The following is an 18,701-nucleotide window of genomic DNA, read 5'->3' on the forward strand; positions in this document are numbered from 1 at the left end:
CCACAACTATTATAATGATTTGCCTTAAAAAGGAAGACGTTCAAAGCAGATCGATATCATATTTAGTCTAGATTTCCAGCTCATTTTATGGAAACATTTCGTCAAAAATATATATATTTCGATTCAAAAAAACACATACTGGAGTTGGGAAGAAATGAATTACTCAAAAGTGCACATCGGTGGTTATGTAATCAGAGGCTTAGAAGGCTTAGAGCATGTTTTTTCCTGTGGTTCCTCCAGGTCCAAAGAAGGTCACGATCACTATGTCACCGCTAAAATACTCAGTTATCATTAAATGGTCCCCAATTCATTTTAATCTGCCCACGGCGTGGAGTGGTTTGGGCGTGAAAACTTAGACCAGAAACCCTTTTCAACAGCGATGAAAGAACGAAACCAAATGTCGTTCCCAAGGCTTACCCTCGGAATGCTACCCGTTTGCGTTTGGAACCACCGCCTGGGATGCGGGAGCAATGGGGGAAAGCGTGAAACTTGCGACGTTTCATTCATTTCCGTAAGGGAAACCACCGCGATGAGGCGAACGCAGTCAGCCGGCCGTGGAAACCGAAATGTTGGCGGAAACAATGAAACAAACGTCATGAAAAAGCGCCGTCCCTGTTTTAAACACGCCTTGTATGCATTTACAAAAAAAAGAAAGACAAGGGCGGCGAAATTTTGATATTTTTTAGAGGGCAAACATTAGGAGGTAATGTGGACTAAAATATATTCCCTCCGCCTCGGAAGTATGAAAGGGACATTAAATTGTTATGCGCCACGGGCTGATGGCTGGCAGTGTTGACGCTACCGTGGCGGAAACTCGAAGAATACTCACGAAAAGCGGGGAACTCTTGGCGAATGCCTTCCTTTCCCTTTCCTTCACCCCGACACACGGAGGCGAAAAAAATACTCCTTTGAATTCGCCGTGACAAAGAAAGGAGGGTCGACGGCGTGAAGTGAAGCATCCGGCGAAGTTGGAGAAACCCTCTCCCCGGAGAAGAAAAATTCGAAATGACGAGTCACGAACACAGGTAAGAGTATTGGTGCCCGCCAAGGGGCATGACTCACATCCGGAAGCGGATTTGGCGGAGCAGACTTGTTGATCTCAGAACGGGTGAGAAGGGATAGAAAATAGTGAGAAATTGGACCCATCCAAATGACTTTTCATCCTTACCTTCAATTAAATAACGTTTGACGACTATTAATGCCATAGTCCCTCTAGTTGTGCCCATAATTCCCCTAGTTGTGCCCACAATTCCTCTAGTTGTGCCCACAATTCCTCTAGTTTTGCCCATAAATTCCTCTAGTTGTGCCCATAATTCCTCTATTTGTGCCCACAATTCCTCCAGTTGTGCCCATAAATTCCTCTAGTTGTGCCCATAATTCCTCTAGTTGTGCCCACAATGCCTCTATTTGTGCCCACAATTCCTCTAGTTGTGCCCATAATTCCTCTAGTTGTGCCCATAATTCCTCTAGTTGTGCCCATAATTCCTCTAGTTGTGCCCATAATTCCTCTAGTTGTGTCCATAATTCCTCTAGTTGTGCCTTTACACAAATTCCCTCACTGCGTTGGTATGTTATGTTATTTAATGAGCAAATGAAGTATCGGCAGCTGATTTCGACAGAATCAAAATGACCATCTATTGAAACTAACGGTTATTTTAAGTGTACGATTTCGAATTATTGTTTTTAAACAAAGTACTTCTTATCTGAAATTGGTTTCATTATTTTCCATTTTGATTAAGGACGTTGAATATAACTTAAAATTTTATTTCCGTTTTTATCATACTTGTATTCATTACATGTACGTCTGCATACTATTACAAAATAGACATATATTTTCATGTGATTGAGGAGTTCGAGTATTCACTTTACGTAATGGACAAATTGAACACGTCCCATGACAGGACGTCAGTATATTTGAATTTCATTCTCTTCCATTTTCATTAAAAACTCCTTGACTTTTTTTATGATAAGTAAATGAAAAGAGACGAAAATGAAATGCTACGTCATTTTTTTGTTTAGAGAAATTATTCTATATGTCTTCCCTTATTAATATCCCTGCCTACCCCGAAAAAAGAATGAAATTGTTAAAGTTCAAAGAGTCCACTAGAATTGCAAAAACACCCAAGACCATTTGCCCGATATCATTTGTAACAACTCCTGGAATTTGGCCACCTTGGCTTGACAAAGCTCCAGATTTAAGATAAAATACTAGTATGGTCTTTAAAATGATCTATAGAATATATGCCTCAAAATTGTCCCAATATAAGTGCTAGTTAATATTCTAGAATAGTAAAAGACATCCAGTAGACCTCAGGTTATGAATTAAACAAACAATAAGGCGTCAAGTGAGAAATGGAAGGTAAGAACTTTTTTGAGAATCAATGTTACAGTGGTCCTACTTAAGGAAGAAAGTAATTTTCGGCTTCGAAACTTTTTGAGGTTGTGAAAGGAATTTAAATACATGGACATTACTTTATACCTCTCCTGAATATTTGACAAGCCATACCCCTTATCCCAGCATTCCTTTCATACCCACCTCGATGCCCATTAGTTGAGAATTCATTCGAATGTAATTCGCGAAGAACGCGCCAAGTACATCCCCAAGTGTCCTAATTCCGTGCTTCATCTTAATTCCTAAAATATTCATAGCCGGTTTCTGCGCAAGGGGAAATTATCGTCCCCAGTTGGCTTAATCGAGATATTAAGGATTCTGAGGCGTTTTCAGCGGAATCTACTCCATATAGTAGAGGATGGACTCCCTTCCACAAGAAACGGGCAGGCACGTATGCATAAGGGAAACTTTTTTTCATGAGAGTCGACTTGCGTGGTGGCTGGCTAATTTACAGCAGACAACCCTTCCCCCTACTTGCAAAGCGCCCTCGGAAATATTCAGTGAAAAAGAAAAGACTGTAAAAAAGACACTTTATCGCCTCTAGGCAGAGCAAGGGAAAAGATGATCATTCAGTGAATGGGGCAACGGGTGATAGAAAAAAAACATTTTCAGTGGTTTGAAGCTCTTTAAGTAAAGCATAAGGATAAATGCATTAACTTATTAGTCATCCACATAATCGCACTTATTTCAAAACAAAAAATTATATGTTAGTAAAAAAAATCAAATTTAGATATTAAAAACTGGACAGCAAAACTCAGGAAAAGAAAATGTGATTAAAAGGCTACGATCGTATCGTAGGGCAGGATTTATGTTCATTAGGCACTAATGGACGTTTTGCTTGCTTTTAAAAGAGCTCACATTGGTGAATAAAAATGTTTTTACTGTCATTTTCAGTCATTTTTTCAGTGGTTTAAAAATTATACCACACTTATACTTTTTTCATGAACAGCTGAGAAATTCTACTATGTATAAAGTGTGTAATATCTATCCCAATTGCCTCTTCCGCCTTCATTTACCTTAGTGATTATTCTGTATTTAAATTATTTTATATTTTATTATTCTATATTATATTATTTTATATTATTATATAAATCTCGTTGCAATCAGGCAATTGTCCTGGCGGCAACGGTCAAATCTGGTCAACCTACCACTGACCTAACGAATTTATCGGTTATTTTTCTCTTACAATGCACATAATATCCCTGAATCAATATGGTTGTCTTCTAAGCAAATTCAAAACTTCTTTTTTCATTCTTGAAGAAATGAGGATGATGCTTATTAGAAAAGTACAATACCACAAAACTGGAGTAACAATGAAGCAAATGCCATAGTGTAAATGTGTTCCACTATGTTATCCATACATTTTTAAAATTAGGCGTTCAATTTAGGATTAATTAATCAATAGACTAAATCTTAACAAAAAGGCAAATACTCGTATTTCTGATAACACGGTGCAATTTTTCGTAGAAACTTGTTTAATAGACGAATGAATAATAATTGGAAACCTTCGTATTTTTCACTTAAAAGATTACTTTTTCGACAGACATTCCAGGGAAAAGGTCATTTTTCAAATTTACTTCCCGGGTATCCGTAGTAGGGTTACCCATGTCAGATAGGTCGAAGGGTATGAATCAGACGAAAGGTAGTCCACGTGTCGTCTGTTCCCCAGTGAGGCGTCTGCTAAATTCTCTGACCCGTGTGGGACAACCATTAAAATGATGTTGTCACGTTAAAAACACTATTGTGGAAGGCAACGAGAAACTATCTCAATTTTTGTTCCCAGTACGAAAACATAGGCTATGACAAAATAACACGGTATCACGGGAAATAAGAAAATATCGCTTCGTTGAAAAAAAGCATTTGTATTAAGAAGTGCAATGATAACACGCATGCTAATTGAAGATGTAAATAAGAGTTAACCAAGGACTGATATGGAATGCGGAGCTGAATGGATGCGAAACCTTGAGGCATCGTATATTGGTTTTTATGGGAGAGAATAATGGAAATTTTGAATTGTATAGAGATAAGGCAAGAGACGAATTTATGAAAATAATGGGAAAAGAGAGGAAGTTGTTCCATGAAAACAAAAGGATGTTAAAAATGGGCATGGAAAAGAAATTGAGAGTATTTGTGGGATGTAATGCGGCCGCGATAGAAGGGAGAGTGTTAGATTAGCTAAATCGAGGAAGGAAGCAAATGGGTTTGTAAGAACGCGTGAAAAGGAAGAAACATAATAGAAAGTCAACGCGAGAAGTAATACATTATGGCTTTTAAGTGACCGTCCAAAACTTACTTTTGATAGGTATATTACATATGATGACGATGAAGTGCTTTCATCAGAGAAGTGATAATTTGTCTTTTTTACAGTATAATTAAAGTATAAAGGTTAAAACTTGGTAGTTGTGATAAAAAAATTAATATTCTACGTTTATCTTCATACTTTGTAAGCAACAAAGTGGATGACCAAATGACATATGCGTGAGCAGTAATGGAAAATGAAGTAAAATGGGAAAATAATTTATAGATATGTTCATTTACATCTTACCCTACAACCCTCACTGAAGGCGTGTTGCGAGTGGGGGGGAGGGAAATGGAGGTAAGGTTAGCTGTGGATTAAGACGGAGGGACATTTTAATTGATTCTATGACGCACTGTTTGTTTGCAGATTCTCCTTTCCCCAATTTTTCAATGTGGTCGGATCGATAACTATAAGTTGAACTTCAAGGTTGAATTGATAGGAAATCAGGGATGAATCTGTCAAACCTAATTTTTTTGTATCTATCTAGCGTCAAATCTTGTATCCTCTCAAAATTTCCAGCCAAGCCTCCCTCAAATATTGCGATGAGACTCTTCACATCATCATGATTGCCAACGACATGGGTAGTCCATCTTACTTAAGGGAGGGTTTTTTTCAACTGAAATATATTTTTTAATATGCTTCGCATGGGCTTCCTTCTTCTTGTACACCCTACATCATTGTCTTCTCAGGTTCTTCATATTTTCTACCAGCCTTCATCTTGTCCAAAGGGTTTATTCTCCTCTTCCCTCTCCCCTGTTTGCCTAAAATTCTCCCTACCGGCCCTAGTGGTGGCGGGGTAATTCTTTCACCTGTCAATCGAAAGGCGCAGGTTCGAGTCCCGCCTGGATGGATTTTCCTCCACCTAGGGCATGGATATTTGTGATTGTCTTCATTGTAATATATAAGGATTTGGCGAAAGAAGAAACTATTAAGTCTAAATTTCGTCCCAATAAAGTCGTAAAAAAAATAAATTTTATCACACCCTTTGTTAATCCCATCCTCTCTCAGAATTTTCTCCAATCCTTTTTTCCATCATCTTCCAAATTCAATAAGCATTCATCCCTCTCCTTTTTCACCGCTAATAAAATTTGTTCGATAGAATTTATTGAGAACATCTTTAACGAATAGAAACTATAAGTTTTATTCTCAAGAATTTGAAATTTTTTTAGAGACTTAACTTTTACTTTTAGATTTTGAGAGACTTTGAGACTGCTATGCATGGTACATTTTCTCCTTGTCAAATCATTTTCGTCAATCGGAGCGTGACGCTCGGACGCTCACGGAAGCGTAATCACGGATCGCCAATGTTTTTCATTACGCCACTGAGATAGGGCATTAAGTGTTCCTCATTGCCATCCCATTTTAGGGTTTTCCATTCGCTTGTGATTATCTGGGGGATTTTGGTCGAGCTCGCCGCTTTGATGAGAATAACCAGAGCCCTGGGTCACTATTTAAGCTCGCGAAAAATGTCCTCAGAGCTCACGTGCCGGGAAATATGGCCAAAGGTTCATTACACACCTTTCGGTTTAGCTTCAAAATTTAAAAAACCGACAGATTACGCTCGTGTTCACGTGCAATGATCCTCATGAGTCTATATTGTACTTTAAATTATTGCGAGGAATATTTTAGAATATTAATCACCAGTAGAATGATATTAGTCTTTCAAATCATCCAATTTCATAAAAAATTCTTCAATTAGGTTTATTTTCATCTCAATACATTGAGCGCAATATTCAAACACACTACGAACAAATCTTTTGCACGTCTCAGCACACATTGCAAAGCCATTACCGAGTTAAAAAACAATCTATTATGTATAAGGAAATTATTTCTTTGAGATAATCGTTCCATATGTAATTAAAGTCATGTCATAACCCTTACAGGTACCACAGTATGACTGAAATGTAATGATTATCAATCAAAAATGACTAATTATGACTCCATTTAGCCATCATTTGCTTTTTAATGTTTTAAATTTTTAAATTTAAAATGTTTGCGTTAAGTATGATTAACATGCATGGAAAATCAAATTCATTCCATTGTTCAATTTTAAAGTATTATTGTCTTGATATTAAGATTTACAGGTACTAATTTGAGAGAGTCGATGATTGTGAATGCAGCCACCATGCATGTCTATTCCAAATGCTCCTGGAAACCATTTGCGCATATGAACAAATAAAAGTTGGTCAATTAGAAAGAAGGTTGAAACAGGTCGTTATTGATTGTTCTCCATGCTTCATTTTCTCTAATCCCTTTCCTTACCCTTTTGCTGCGTTCTCTTACGTAGTTTTTCCGTCCTTTTCACCAAATATGTACGAATACCACCCTATTTATGCCAGCTGTTCCTACCTATCAAGGTATAAATATGTACAATTATATATGACAAATGAATGCGAATAACAAATGCGCAACATCAGGAAATGGAAAGTGTAAAAAATAGAGGTCAGTGACATCAAAAAACTAAAAAGAAAAAATATTTCATGATTTCTGACCTTATCCATGGACATTTTTATACCTAGGAAGCCTGATTTGCAACAAAAGGTAAATGAAAATCGCGAAAAATTAATCGATAATATCAGTGATTTAGTGCCTAACAAAATATCATTTCCTAATTTCAAAAAATCTTATTTCTCACTTGCTTGCTTCAGTAAATTCTCTGTTTTAAGTCTGACAAGAACTTTCCCGTGATAGAATGTACAACATGCTGTGAAAATACCGAGTGTTAATAATGAATAGACTTGGTAATTAGACTTCTCATCTACAAAATGTCATGTTATTTTAATACAACTGCTGAAAGCAATTAATTAAATTGAATGGTCAAGGAGTGAAACGCTTTACTATTCTACGTAATATTGAATGCGTGATGTACATGTTGAAACCATTTAAATGAATGGAACTGTATAAAGTGTATCTAAAATATAATCTTCGAGAAAATAGTTAGAACATAAATCAATATTTCAAATTGATGCCCACTCCTTTTAAAAGAAAATGACAACTGCCTAAAGAGGTCGTTATTTTGAAGAACCAGATAGGGGTACAATTAAAAAACAAATCTTGTAATATAATTTTTAACCACCAATAGACTGCGTTATTAACAGGAGGGCAGAAATACGTGAAACACATCTTATTGTTAGCACTATAAATCATTGAGTCTATTTCACTCTTAAAGTCAGTCTTCATTTTTTATGGAAGATATTGGCACATAGCAACGGAACATGAAGAAGGTCAAATTTGCTGAAAGATTTCAACTCAACCCCAGCCCCACTAAACGAACCAGATCGATGATTTCATCACCGAATCAGACCATTCCATCTATGGAAAAGATTGTTTAAAAACTATTTCAAAAATGTCAATATTCTAACCCATCGAAGACTACATTTTTTTATCTCCACAAGCAAACTCATCACCATAGCAAATACATGGTTCACTCCAGCGGTAATGAAACGGACGCCATAATGAGGGTGTTGCAATCCGAGGCGAATAATCGGGTTAGCAAGAAGGTTGAGACTGCCTGTCGCACACGACCTTGATTCGTCCTTGTGGACCAACAGGGGTGAAAGAGGGGGAGGGGAGAGAGGCCGGTGTGGCTCCAATACAAAGCGGAGAGGCGAGGGCCGCGAGCCCTTCTCTTCTCGACGAGTGGCGGACGAGTAAGAGGGGTCGGAGAGAATGGCAAAAGACTTCAATCATGGAATTGAGGAATCCATCGCGCGCCGTCGTCGAAATGAGAAGGGAGAACGAGGGGAGGAGGAGGGGTCTGGGTGAGGACGGTAATGAGGACCGTCAACCCTCCTTCTTCCGGTACCGACCGCGGTTGATCTTATCCATTGATCAATAGCTGCCGAAGGCTGAGGCGAAGACTGAATTGCACCCGAACGGCCCCCATCACTGATAATTTTCTTCCGCGAGGAATGATACAGTGGGGGAAGGCGGAGAAGGCAATACGGATAGCGTCCAAAACGATGCCGACACCGTTAGGCCGCCATGAGGTGGCGTCCGTAATGGGAACGCGTCCCAACCCCCCGCATGAAAGTTTTCGCCCTCGGTGGAGACCGTCCGGTGGGATCCGCGCCCACGACCGAGTGTTTTGCGGGAGACTGGCGACGACATTTTAATTGAAAATTTTCACTGACGTCCCAGAAGTTACCCGTGATTCAACGGGCACGTTAATTGGCGGGTGCTTTATTTTTATTCGACTTTGCTACCGTGACAACCGCAATGGAACGGTACTTCCTCCGCTTTTTAACGCCATTCCATTTCTCCTTCCTCGTAAAAATATTCAACAAAGCTCTCGACTCATGATAAAAAGAAATTTCAATCCGCCGTAAAAATATATAAACATAAAATTGAGTTTTATTTATGATTTTTGAACAATTAATTTCCCTACACATTCGATCTTATAATTGCCTAGTTTCGTTACGCTACCCAAGAGAATTTCAAAACGCACGCATGTCTGGCAACATTCAAAATGTTGTGAATGATAACAGTTAATTTGCTTCGGGAAAATTATCGCTTTATAATAGGAATGATATTTCATTTAGACTTCAATGTTTCACTTCGAGAAGAAAATTCAAGGAACTTCGGGTATTGCCGCAACGGTTACTCACCGGAGTCGATCATCCGCCGAAACGATACCCTGGCAAATACCAGAACTTCAGCAGCGTGAAAAATCAATCGACTTGATCAGTATTCGAACCCGGATCACTCGATATACCGCCGAGTCCTTTAACCATTTAAGCTCTTAGATTTCTTGCAAAGTAATGCACTAGGTTGAATATCGACAGATCTTATTTCGAATCCCGGTCAAAGATAATGATTTTTACGCCTTGTAAATCTCTTGTTCTGAATGCACCGAGAAGCAAGAGGACATCAGAGGACCTGCGGGTTAAGGCCTGGCTTGTCGAGAGATGGGCGTGGGACGCGGTGTTCTGGACATCATCGACCAAAGGAGAGAGAGTTTACGTACGTGTGCACTAGTGATGTAAGTCCCTAAAGCCAAAATCTCAACGAGTTATCCGGAATGAGTTTCCAGACGAACAATTCCCCGAGGAAATTGTCATACACCGGAACGACGCACACCGAGCGATAAAAAAGGTGAGGACCCCCCCCCCCCCTTACTCCCTTCGTCGTGGGAAGGAACTAGATCCACGTTTCTACCTCACTCAGAGAAACTCGGTGGCCTAGTAGACTTGGACGGAAACAAATATGATGAGGGAGTCCTAAGAAGAAAGCCGAGAGAGGAGGGGGAGAAGTTAAGGAGGGTGGGAATCGAAGGTAGGAGAGGAGGAAGGAAGAGAGGCAGGAGGCCTTCCCTCTTAACCGAGAGCGAAGACGCCGAACCGTTCCGTCATGGAGGGGAGAGAAAAAAAAATCGATCGACTTCCGTTTGATTATCTCCAACGATTCTCCCTCACCCCACGGACAAGGAGGAGGAGACGGAAGAGAAAGAGAACTCCCACCTCGCCTCGCGTATCTTCGGAGGGAGAAAAAAATAGCAACGGCGTTAGGAGAGAAAAAAAGGAGTCTAAAACAAGAACGAGGAGACAAAGGGGGCGATAGGAAAAGATAGGGACGGGGGTTAGGAAGTGGGTAGATGGGTGGGGGAAGGAGGGGCCTGTTTCATCTCCCTCCACCGAGGGGGGAGGGAGACAGGGGAGTGGGTGAACTCGCACACACACACAACCCTCACGCGCGCGCGAGGAAGATTGGGATTTTGTATCAGAGGTCGATCGATGAAGAGGAGGCAGAAGAGGATGACGGACGGTGGTGCGGGCGCCTTCATTAGGCCTTCCTTCCCTCCTTCCGGCGACCAGATTGGAAGGATATTAAGCCACGTGCCTCCAATCGAGACACCGCAAAGCGGCGTATGCGGCCGAGGTTCACCCTTCCGCGTCTCCAGCTCCCGAGCAATGTCTTCCCGAAGGCAAATAATGACACTTGGCTGTTGTGAGTTCTCTGCTCCGCCGTAACACCGTGGGGCAAAAAGGAACTCAATCCTGGTAAGTAATTGAAGTAATACTTCCTGCATTTCCGCGAGGATACAAATTGACCCGACTGCAATTAGAACATTCCAGCGTCATTTTCGGGTCAACAAATGAAGTTTGAGTCACTGAAACGCTGCGGTCGACAGCAAAAATATTCTTAAACAACTTTGCCATGCAATGACTAAATTCACTGTACAGATTTTATGTTAAGGTTTACCTGAAATACCTTAAGGCCTCTATGAAATCCTTTATAACTTTTAATTGATTCCTTAATTAGATTTAGCTTCCATTCATTCGTTTAAAACTTCACCTCACAGGTATGTATAACATAATGTTTTGCCTGATGTAGCTGATCGCTATTGTAATCCTTTATAAAATGAATTATTTTATTAGGTAAACATGATTCCCATCATTTGACATTTATCCATCTAGCAATAGGTTTGTTTTCCACTTCCTTGAATACCTGCTTAATTTCGTTTCGCCCTCTTTCTCCAACGCTCAAGGAACTAACCCGTCTCACGAACCCCTAATGTGTATAAATGGGCGAATAGATTTTTTAAACCACCCAAAAGTAAGCTTTGCGAGAATTAATCAGTGGATATATGTCTTATTTCATATTAAGGATACATGTATTTATCTAAAATTAAAACGAAATAATCCTAAATTTTCAATAAAATTGCGTTTCTGAGTAAATAGAAGTGTGATCAATCTTCCTCTTTCTCATCACAATTTTTTCCCGTTTGACAAGGGGTCGCACTTTCCTAAAATGGTCACGGATCCTACAAACTTAGGAGAAATGGTTGACAATGATGATTTTAGAGAAATGTGCAGTCAATGTTATACCCGCAAGAAATGTATTATCCTCAAGCGAAAGGCAAACACGGCAAAAATTAAACTAAAGAGAGTATATAGGAAGTGGTTCTTTCGGGTTTTCTTCCGCGTGTATCCATTTTTCGGACGATATTTCGCCAACGTTCCAGTTGGCTTCCTCAGGTCCACTGAAGTGCCGATGCAGGTTTTGGTCCAATATATATACCCTCCGTTTGGCGCCTATTTTTAGGAGGTGTGCTCTGACTCGTAGATGGCCTTGAAAGACCTAGTGCCAATATCAAGGCGAGAGATGAGGAAAATAAGGATAAACTCCATAAAAATGCGCAATTTATCGGCCGCATGAATTCAAAAGGTCCTGTTTCCTTGCGTTGGTCGATTCCTATCATACTTTTTTTTACTTGAGCAAGGAGCCCTTTTAAAAATTGTACATGAGATCGCGGAATTCCAATATCATCACCATATTAAAATTGCCTCCCTGCCATATTTTCGCAAAACCCTGCGGTAACCGGGAAAAATTTATGTGGAGCTCCTTCGACTCCGCAGCGCCGAGACTCTAGAGAGTTCTTTTTTGCATAACGTTGACTCGTACCCCAGATCCTAGAAATCCTCAGGCAACCGAAATGAAGCGTGCAGGGTCTGCAGCAGAGGGCTCACTTGTCAGCAAACCCGGTGAACGGAAGTAATGAGCTTTCTACTCCATCTAAGTTTACTTACAACTACTGGCAAATCTACTGGCATGCTTCATTTCCTAAATTTACACCAGAATACGAAATACCGGAAGCAATGCAGCGTAGGAGTAGTTAGTTATACACACCATCTAAACTAACTCTTTACGTTGAAGTGGCTCATTTGCTTTACGCACCAAATCTTTAAATACGTTGTTTTCAGGATTTCTCGACGACAATTCACCTCCGCAGTAATAAATATGGCTAATAAAAACACTAAAAGGTACTATTTAGAATTCATATTGTGATGATACATCTATCGGAAAAGATTTTCTTTTATATTTTCTAGCTTAAGTTTCTTTTGAAAATATATTTCCAGGTAAAAAGAATCCTGAATATTTCTATGGAAACGTGTTTTCATACACACTGAACGACCTTCACCACTTTCTCTGAATCATCAACTATTTGAGTGCGAATGTTTCTTTGAAGAACTACCAACTTGAAAAAAATACTAGAAAGAATAGCAAGCATTGTTATTACCTTTTGTTTTTTTTATCTCCGGATATATTCAAATCTATTTCAATTCTCCGTTTCTTCACATCCGTTCCTTCCGCTCAATTTTACATTCCAATTATTACACAAATCACGGATCCGGGTCATGAGGAGTGGGGAGGGATTGTTGGGAGAGAGAAGAAAGTGGGTGGATTTTTGGGAAGGGAGTAGTAAGGGGACGTAAATAATTAAAGTATAGGCCCCCGGCGAAAGGAAATCCACGAGCCTAAAAAATGTCTCCCTCCAATTTTCCCTTCGCTCCCTATCTTCTCTTTCAACTTCGTCTCCCTTTCTCTCCAGTCTTCCTCTCTCTCTGTCTCCATCCGTCCTACGCTGAAAAATAAATATACAAATGCCCGCTTCGAGGGAAAACGGTGAAATTGGGTAGGGAGGGGAGTATTGAGAGGCGGTAAAGCGTAAAAACGTCCGCTCTCACTGCCTGGTCGCTCACGTATTCCAATCCTTCCATCCTCCCGCCCGCCCTAACTACCCCCCTCCCCCCACACCGTCCACTCCCCTACCCGTGTATCATAAAACTCCACCCCGTTTCGAACCCTCAATTCCCAGACAACAACTCGCCCCGCCGCGTTCGGCCCAACCGCCTCTTTGACGGAACGAAATAAAAGAAGTGGGTCCTACTCTTGTTTCCTTGTCGGCACTCGACTTTCGAGGTCATTCGCTCCCATTCAAATGGACGGATTGTTTTTTTTTTGAGGCGGAGGGAAACTGGAGAGGTGAAATAAAGGGCGGGAGAGAGCGAGAATACGGTGGGATTGGAGGGTGTGAGCCTATCGAGCTAGTTAATGGCGCCGAGGGTTCACAGGCCTGGACGTCCTATCGGAGTGGTGATTCACTGCTCACTGTGCGACCTTGTGTCGTCAATGCAGGCAAGCTATTTGCTCAATTCCCAGAGGAGAACTGTGGAATATCAAAGGTTCAACCCTTTTCTCACGAATAGTAACTCGTAAAATAGTCACACAGATCACAGCCGGTGCTAAAGCTGTATGACGGTTAAGACAGTACCATTTTATTCCTGCCTTAAAATGTTATTTCCTTCTTTTTCACTCCAAACCAGTTTTTCCTTCATGTTTCTACCAATTTTAATAAAATTAAATTCACCAAATACCGTGTATATATTTATGGAGTTTTTTAATTTAGTGTGCGCAATTGCAATCCATTTCATTGGTATCTCTCTGAATTTAAATATGTCATCATATTGGTTTCTAGCGTACAAGTATTATGAGGAAAAGGAATGTAGGCATGCAATAGTCATGTAAGAAAAACAAGTGGGGCATTTCTACTGAGTGCATTGGTAACATGAATAAATATTGAGAGAAGATTTTTTTATACAGCTTAACATTGCCTTTTTAGCAACTTGAGTTCCATGGAGGTATATTCCGAAACAGTTCAAATTGATAATAAAATTATTCTAGAAATAGGTAAAAACATTTTTGGTATTGCATTTACCTCGTATTGGTGAAATCACATAATTTAAGAGAATAATACCTTATCTGAACGTTCGAAGATATAAAAAGTTGTGATGCATGCATTACTGTGATTCCCGCAATCCATTTCTAAACCCATATTGGAGAAAACTGGTGAAACGCCTGAACTTTTATGTGGTTGTAAACAATAAATAAATAAGGTTGTACCTTCCCTGATTTTTCACAATGAAGACATTTCCTAGTAGTGTGATTATTTTAATTTTCACTAGTGCGAGAGTGTTTATTTCTCATCAACAGACGACGATGAATTACGGTGAAAAGACCTGGGGCACCAGCTTTGGGTCTTACACTAAAATCGTAACAAAATAAATATTGTTAGGATGCCGTTTTTCCAGTTGATTTACTCGTCACCTGAAAACTAAAATTCTTGAAAATATTTGTTGCTGAGGGCAAATGATCAATCAATATTTTTCTTCATCCACTTCCAAGAAAAAATGGGCTCCATTATTTCCATTTGGTTTGAATAGAGAAAGAAAATAATTCAGGAAATAGAGAAGAAACAGTTAGGGGGGCCGTTTTCCTTTGATAACGGAAATGGTTCCCTGAAGTAGTCTTTATTTTGTTAAGTTGTAGCAATGGAAGACATTTTTGAAAACTACGACAGCAAGATTGACCTTACCTTACCTAACCATCAAATTAATTAGCGGCAACACAGTTTTAAGCCTATCTTGAAATAAAAACCGCGGATGACACTTCGTTTGATCCTGTTGAAAATTGGATAAGTGAACCAGGTTTTCTATGCTAATGAATATGTCATTTGTTCCTTATGGAAAGATTGATTGAGTTCTAGGGCCCAGAGTATACCTAAATACGGAGAGGCTCTGAGAGGATGCAATAGTGAGTTAGTGAAATTTATTCCTTGAATCCCTTGCTGCGTGGATGAATTATTCATTAAATCCCAAAAACCACGCAAGAATTTAATCTCATCTTCATTTATAATATAAAATCGCTAAATAGTCTCAAAATTCCCATTAAACTGTGTGAGTTGGAGCTTCTTTAACATAGCCAATAACTGATAATTAAAATAAACCACGCGGTAATAATCGCTATAGTAAGTCTCCACATCTCGATGTATAGAAAGCAGAATTTTTTTTGAAAAATGATTAAAACGCTATTGTCCGTAACTTTTTTTCTCTATTCTCCAATGAAACCACAGGATTTGGTCAGTTATGGGAGTACGAGATGCCTTTATCCTCCCTTGCATGTAGGCAGCCTCCTCACATTTTCCCCACATCACCTGACTCTAGCCACGCCTCTGCTGTTTGCTTACCAGCAACCCATTTTAAAAGACGACCCCTCGGTCCCATAGATTTTATCAAAAGACTAAACTGGCCTCCCGTGTCAAAAGAGCTCGGCAGAATATCTGAATGGCTTCCCTACCAGCTTTATGTGGAGAGCATTCAGTGGGATATGCGCCTTCTCCAATGGTACCCTAAAACCTCGGGCGCCTTTGCTTACCCAACTGTCCTAAAAATGGAGTGAATGACCTCAATGCCCACTACGAAGCAGTGAGCATAAAGACTACCAATCTTCAAGATATTGGAATTAACTCTCAAAAAAAAAAGAAAACATTATACCCTAAAGGGCTTGTGAATTTTTTTTCGTGGCATTTGACCGTGGAGGGCATGAAATGCTTCATTACTGTATGAACATGATGATGGAGAGCCAGATGGAGAGAGAGAGAGAGAAAGGGGAAATGAGAGATAAGAGTCAGATAAAAACGGAACGCAATCCCTCGAGTACATGAAACGAGGGGGCTCTGCTGCATCCCTCCCACCCATTCACTATCTCTCTCTCTCTCGCTCCTTGCCGCTCTCGGCAGATGTAAGAGTCTTAGTTCCGTAGGGCGCTCGCACGCTAAACGGCTCACTCGCGGAGCTTGATTCAATTAGGACATATACCGGGAACTGGATGAGCGGATTAAAATGCATTAAAAGACCCCCGAGGGTGAGAAGGGAGTGTGGGAGAGATGGAGTGGGGAGAGGAAGGGTTCTCCCGTTTGACGAGCGCGCCGCCGCCGTCTAATTGAGACGCATACGCTCCTTCAGTTGACCCTTAGGGAGGGGGGGGGGCTGAAAAGGGGGACGGGGGGCACTTTAATACCCCCTCCTCAAACCCCCCGCGCCATCTCTCTCTCTCACCCACACACTCAATCCTCTCCTCTTTTCGGCCCTCCTCTGACCATCCACGTATCCCTCCCCCCGTCCCTGGACCCCCATTGACCCCGACCCCTCCCTCCCACCAATTCACGGCAAACGGGTGCGTAGGCGGGAATGTGAGAGAGGAGGGAGAGTAGGAAAGGGGGGGGAGGACTTGAGTATGGCTGGAGGGAAGGCCTGGGAAGTTTTTGAGATGTGGCGGCAGGAGGATGAGATGGAGGGTAGGACGACCAAGGAAGGTACGAAAACCCCGGGCGGTCGGATTTGCGAAAATTCGTTGCGAGATGGATTAGTGGGGGAACGAGGGGTCTCCTCTTCCCTCTCCCTTCCCCACGTCCTCGGCTGACTTGAGCGGGATTGAAAGCGCTTCATTTTCCCTTTCGCTCAGGCGAGCGCTTCGGCCGATAAAGGCGTGAACACTTCGGCGAAGCACTATTTTTAAACAGGAAAAGGCCAGAGAGAGTTAAAATTTCCCGAAAACAACGGGTAAACGAACTCTAGTTGGAGAAAGGGCAGTCGCTAAAAAGCACAACTCTGAACGTGTTCAATGCCCTGCAGGTACCAGTCCAATCCAAGTCTTGCACGTATTTATGAACTAATTTGTGCGGGATCTGGAGTAATTTGGGCGTTCATTAATTGCGATAACTGTAGTGATATCGCATCTGAAAGCCAATTTAGAGACAACTTCTTGCATAGCATTACAGCATGACACTACGTATCCTAATCCGCGACTTCCGCATTAGCTATCGGTATTATGCAATGAGCTCGCAGGATTAATTTTGAATTATATTTTTCATTAACAATATGGTCTTGACCCAAGAGAGCACATCACTCCTTGCAAGATCTAAGTAGGTTTATTATAAGGTTATTTTATCCCATTAAAAAGTTAAAACATTCCAAAGATTTTTAAAATTACACTTAAGAGGTAAATCAACATTCACAAAAAAACAATAATATAATTTCAAATAACAATATCAATAATTATGAGAAATATATTCACAATAGCATACTTCATTCATAATTAACGATAAACTACCGTGTTTTCACTTCAAACAGTCGTTTAGTGCGTAAAGAATTATTTTTACAGAATCTCTACCAATAATAGTGCACACTTAAGTTTCTCATGAATATGAAAGGCGAAGAAGAATCATTGTAGATTGACCCTAAGCACGAAAATCGTCAATTAAACTTGAAATTCATACACGTTAAGGCTACTTATTTTTCGTTGTAAAGAGATATTTTCTAAACCAGTTGGTGAGACGTGGACGGATACATCATTTAGCCAGCGAAATTGATTCATCATCCCGTTACGAAAGAGCGTGTTCGTTGATCAGGACAAAGCAAGCGAGGGTCCATCCCATCTGAATTCTTCATCCCATAATCCCCCCATTATTCACCCTAAGCTGTACCGGCACCTTCTGCCAGACTCTTGTTTGTTTCCGCCGCCGGTTTCCTCGGACTTCCGGAGGAAAACATATCAAGTGGAAGGCCGTCGCCGAGAGCGCGACTAAACAAACATGTCTCGTGGAGGTGACGGCGGGTGGACGGCAGAAGTTGCCGGTCGCCTCTTGTGGTTCGGGCTGGCGGACGACGGGGTTCTCGACACGCGGCATGCCCCGATGTGCGTCGTGATCACGCGACGTGCACTCGACGACGACGCAGGGGACACCAAAACACGTCGCACTCACCTCGTCAGGGCCGGCCGAGTCCTCGCCCTCCTCACCCTCCTGATCTTCCCCGCGAGGGCCCGCCATGGGGGTGGCCGCTGTCGGCAGGGGCGTGGCGCGGGCGTTAGAGGAAAGGTGTGTGTGAGTAAACTTAATTTCGCGGTTGGTACTTGGAAGACGTCCGCCGTCGGTGAAGGTTGGGAGGGCGGACCGCGGCGGGAGATAGAGAGGAGAGGTCCGGGGATGGTTTGCGGGCGCCCTCCGAGACGGACGCGCTCTTGGGGGATGCGGCCGACCGAACCCCGCGTCGTCGAACGGGGAGAGCGCGCTCCCTCTCTCACGACGGCGGACAGCCGGTGAGAGAAACGGAGTGGCCGAGGGAGAGTGGAAGCGGGAGTAGTTTATCGAGCGTCGGCGGAGGTCTGACTGACTCAACTGCCGCTAGGGGACGAGCGAGGGCGGCGAACGAGGGAGAGAGAGAGGCGCCTACCCTTTCACTCCTCCCTCCCTCTCTCGAGCAACCCCGCGGGGGACGGATGGGAGGGCGAGGGGGGGTTGGCTGCGGGGACACGCGCATGCGTGCCCCCGCAGCCAACCCCAAATCCTCTCGCGCCGAGGGTGTGCTGGAGACCCGCCCGAGGTGGGGT

The 18,701-nt window shown here is 41.7% G+C and overlaps 1 protein-coding gene across 1 annotated transcript in view; it reads right to left on the minus strand.

Annotated features, from left to right (window-relative positions):
- The window catches only part of LOC139692386 (uncharacterized), a 251,312-nt gene extending 232,850 nt beyond the window's left edge, over positions 1-18,462 (minus strand). Inside the window, exon 1 of the mRNA XM_071590550.1 lies at positions 18,076-18,462. Coding sequence (XP_071446651.1) covers positions 18,076-18,141 — 66 coding nt within the window. The 5' untranslated portion in view covers positions 18,142-18,462. The remainder of the gene's footprint in view (positions 1-18,075) is intronic.
- Positions 18,463-18,701: the final 239 nt, after the last annotated feature.

The sequence above is a fragment of the Hetaerina americana genome, unplaced genomic scaffold (assembly GCF_022747635.1).
Source record: "Hetaerina americana unplaced genomic scaffold, ioHetAmer1.1.p SCAF_4, whole genome shotgun sequence".
Taxonomy (NCBI): domain Eukaryota; kingdom Metazoa; phylum Arthropoda; class Insecta; order Odonata; family Calopterygidae; genus Hetaerina; species Hetaerina americana.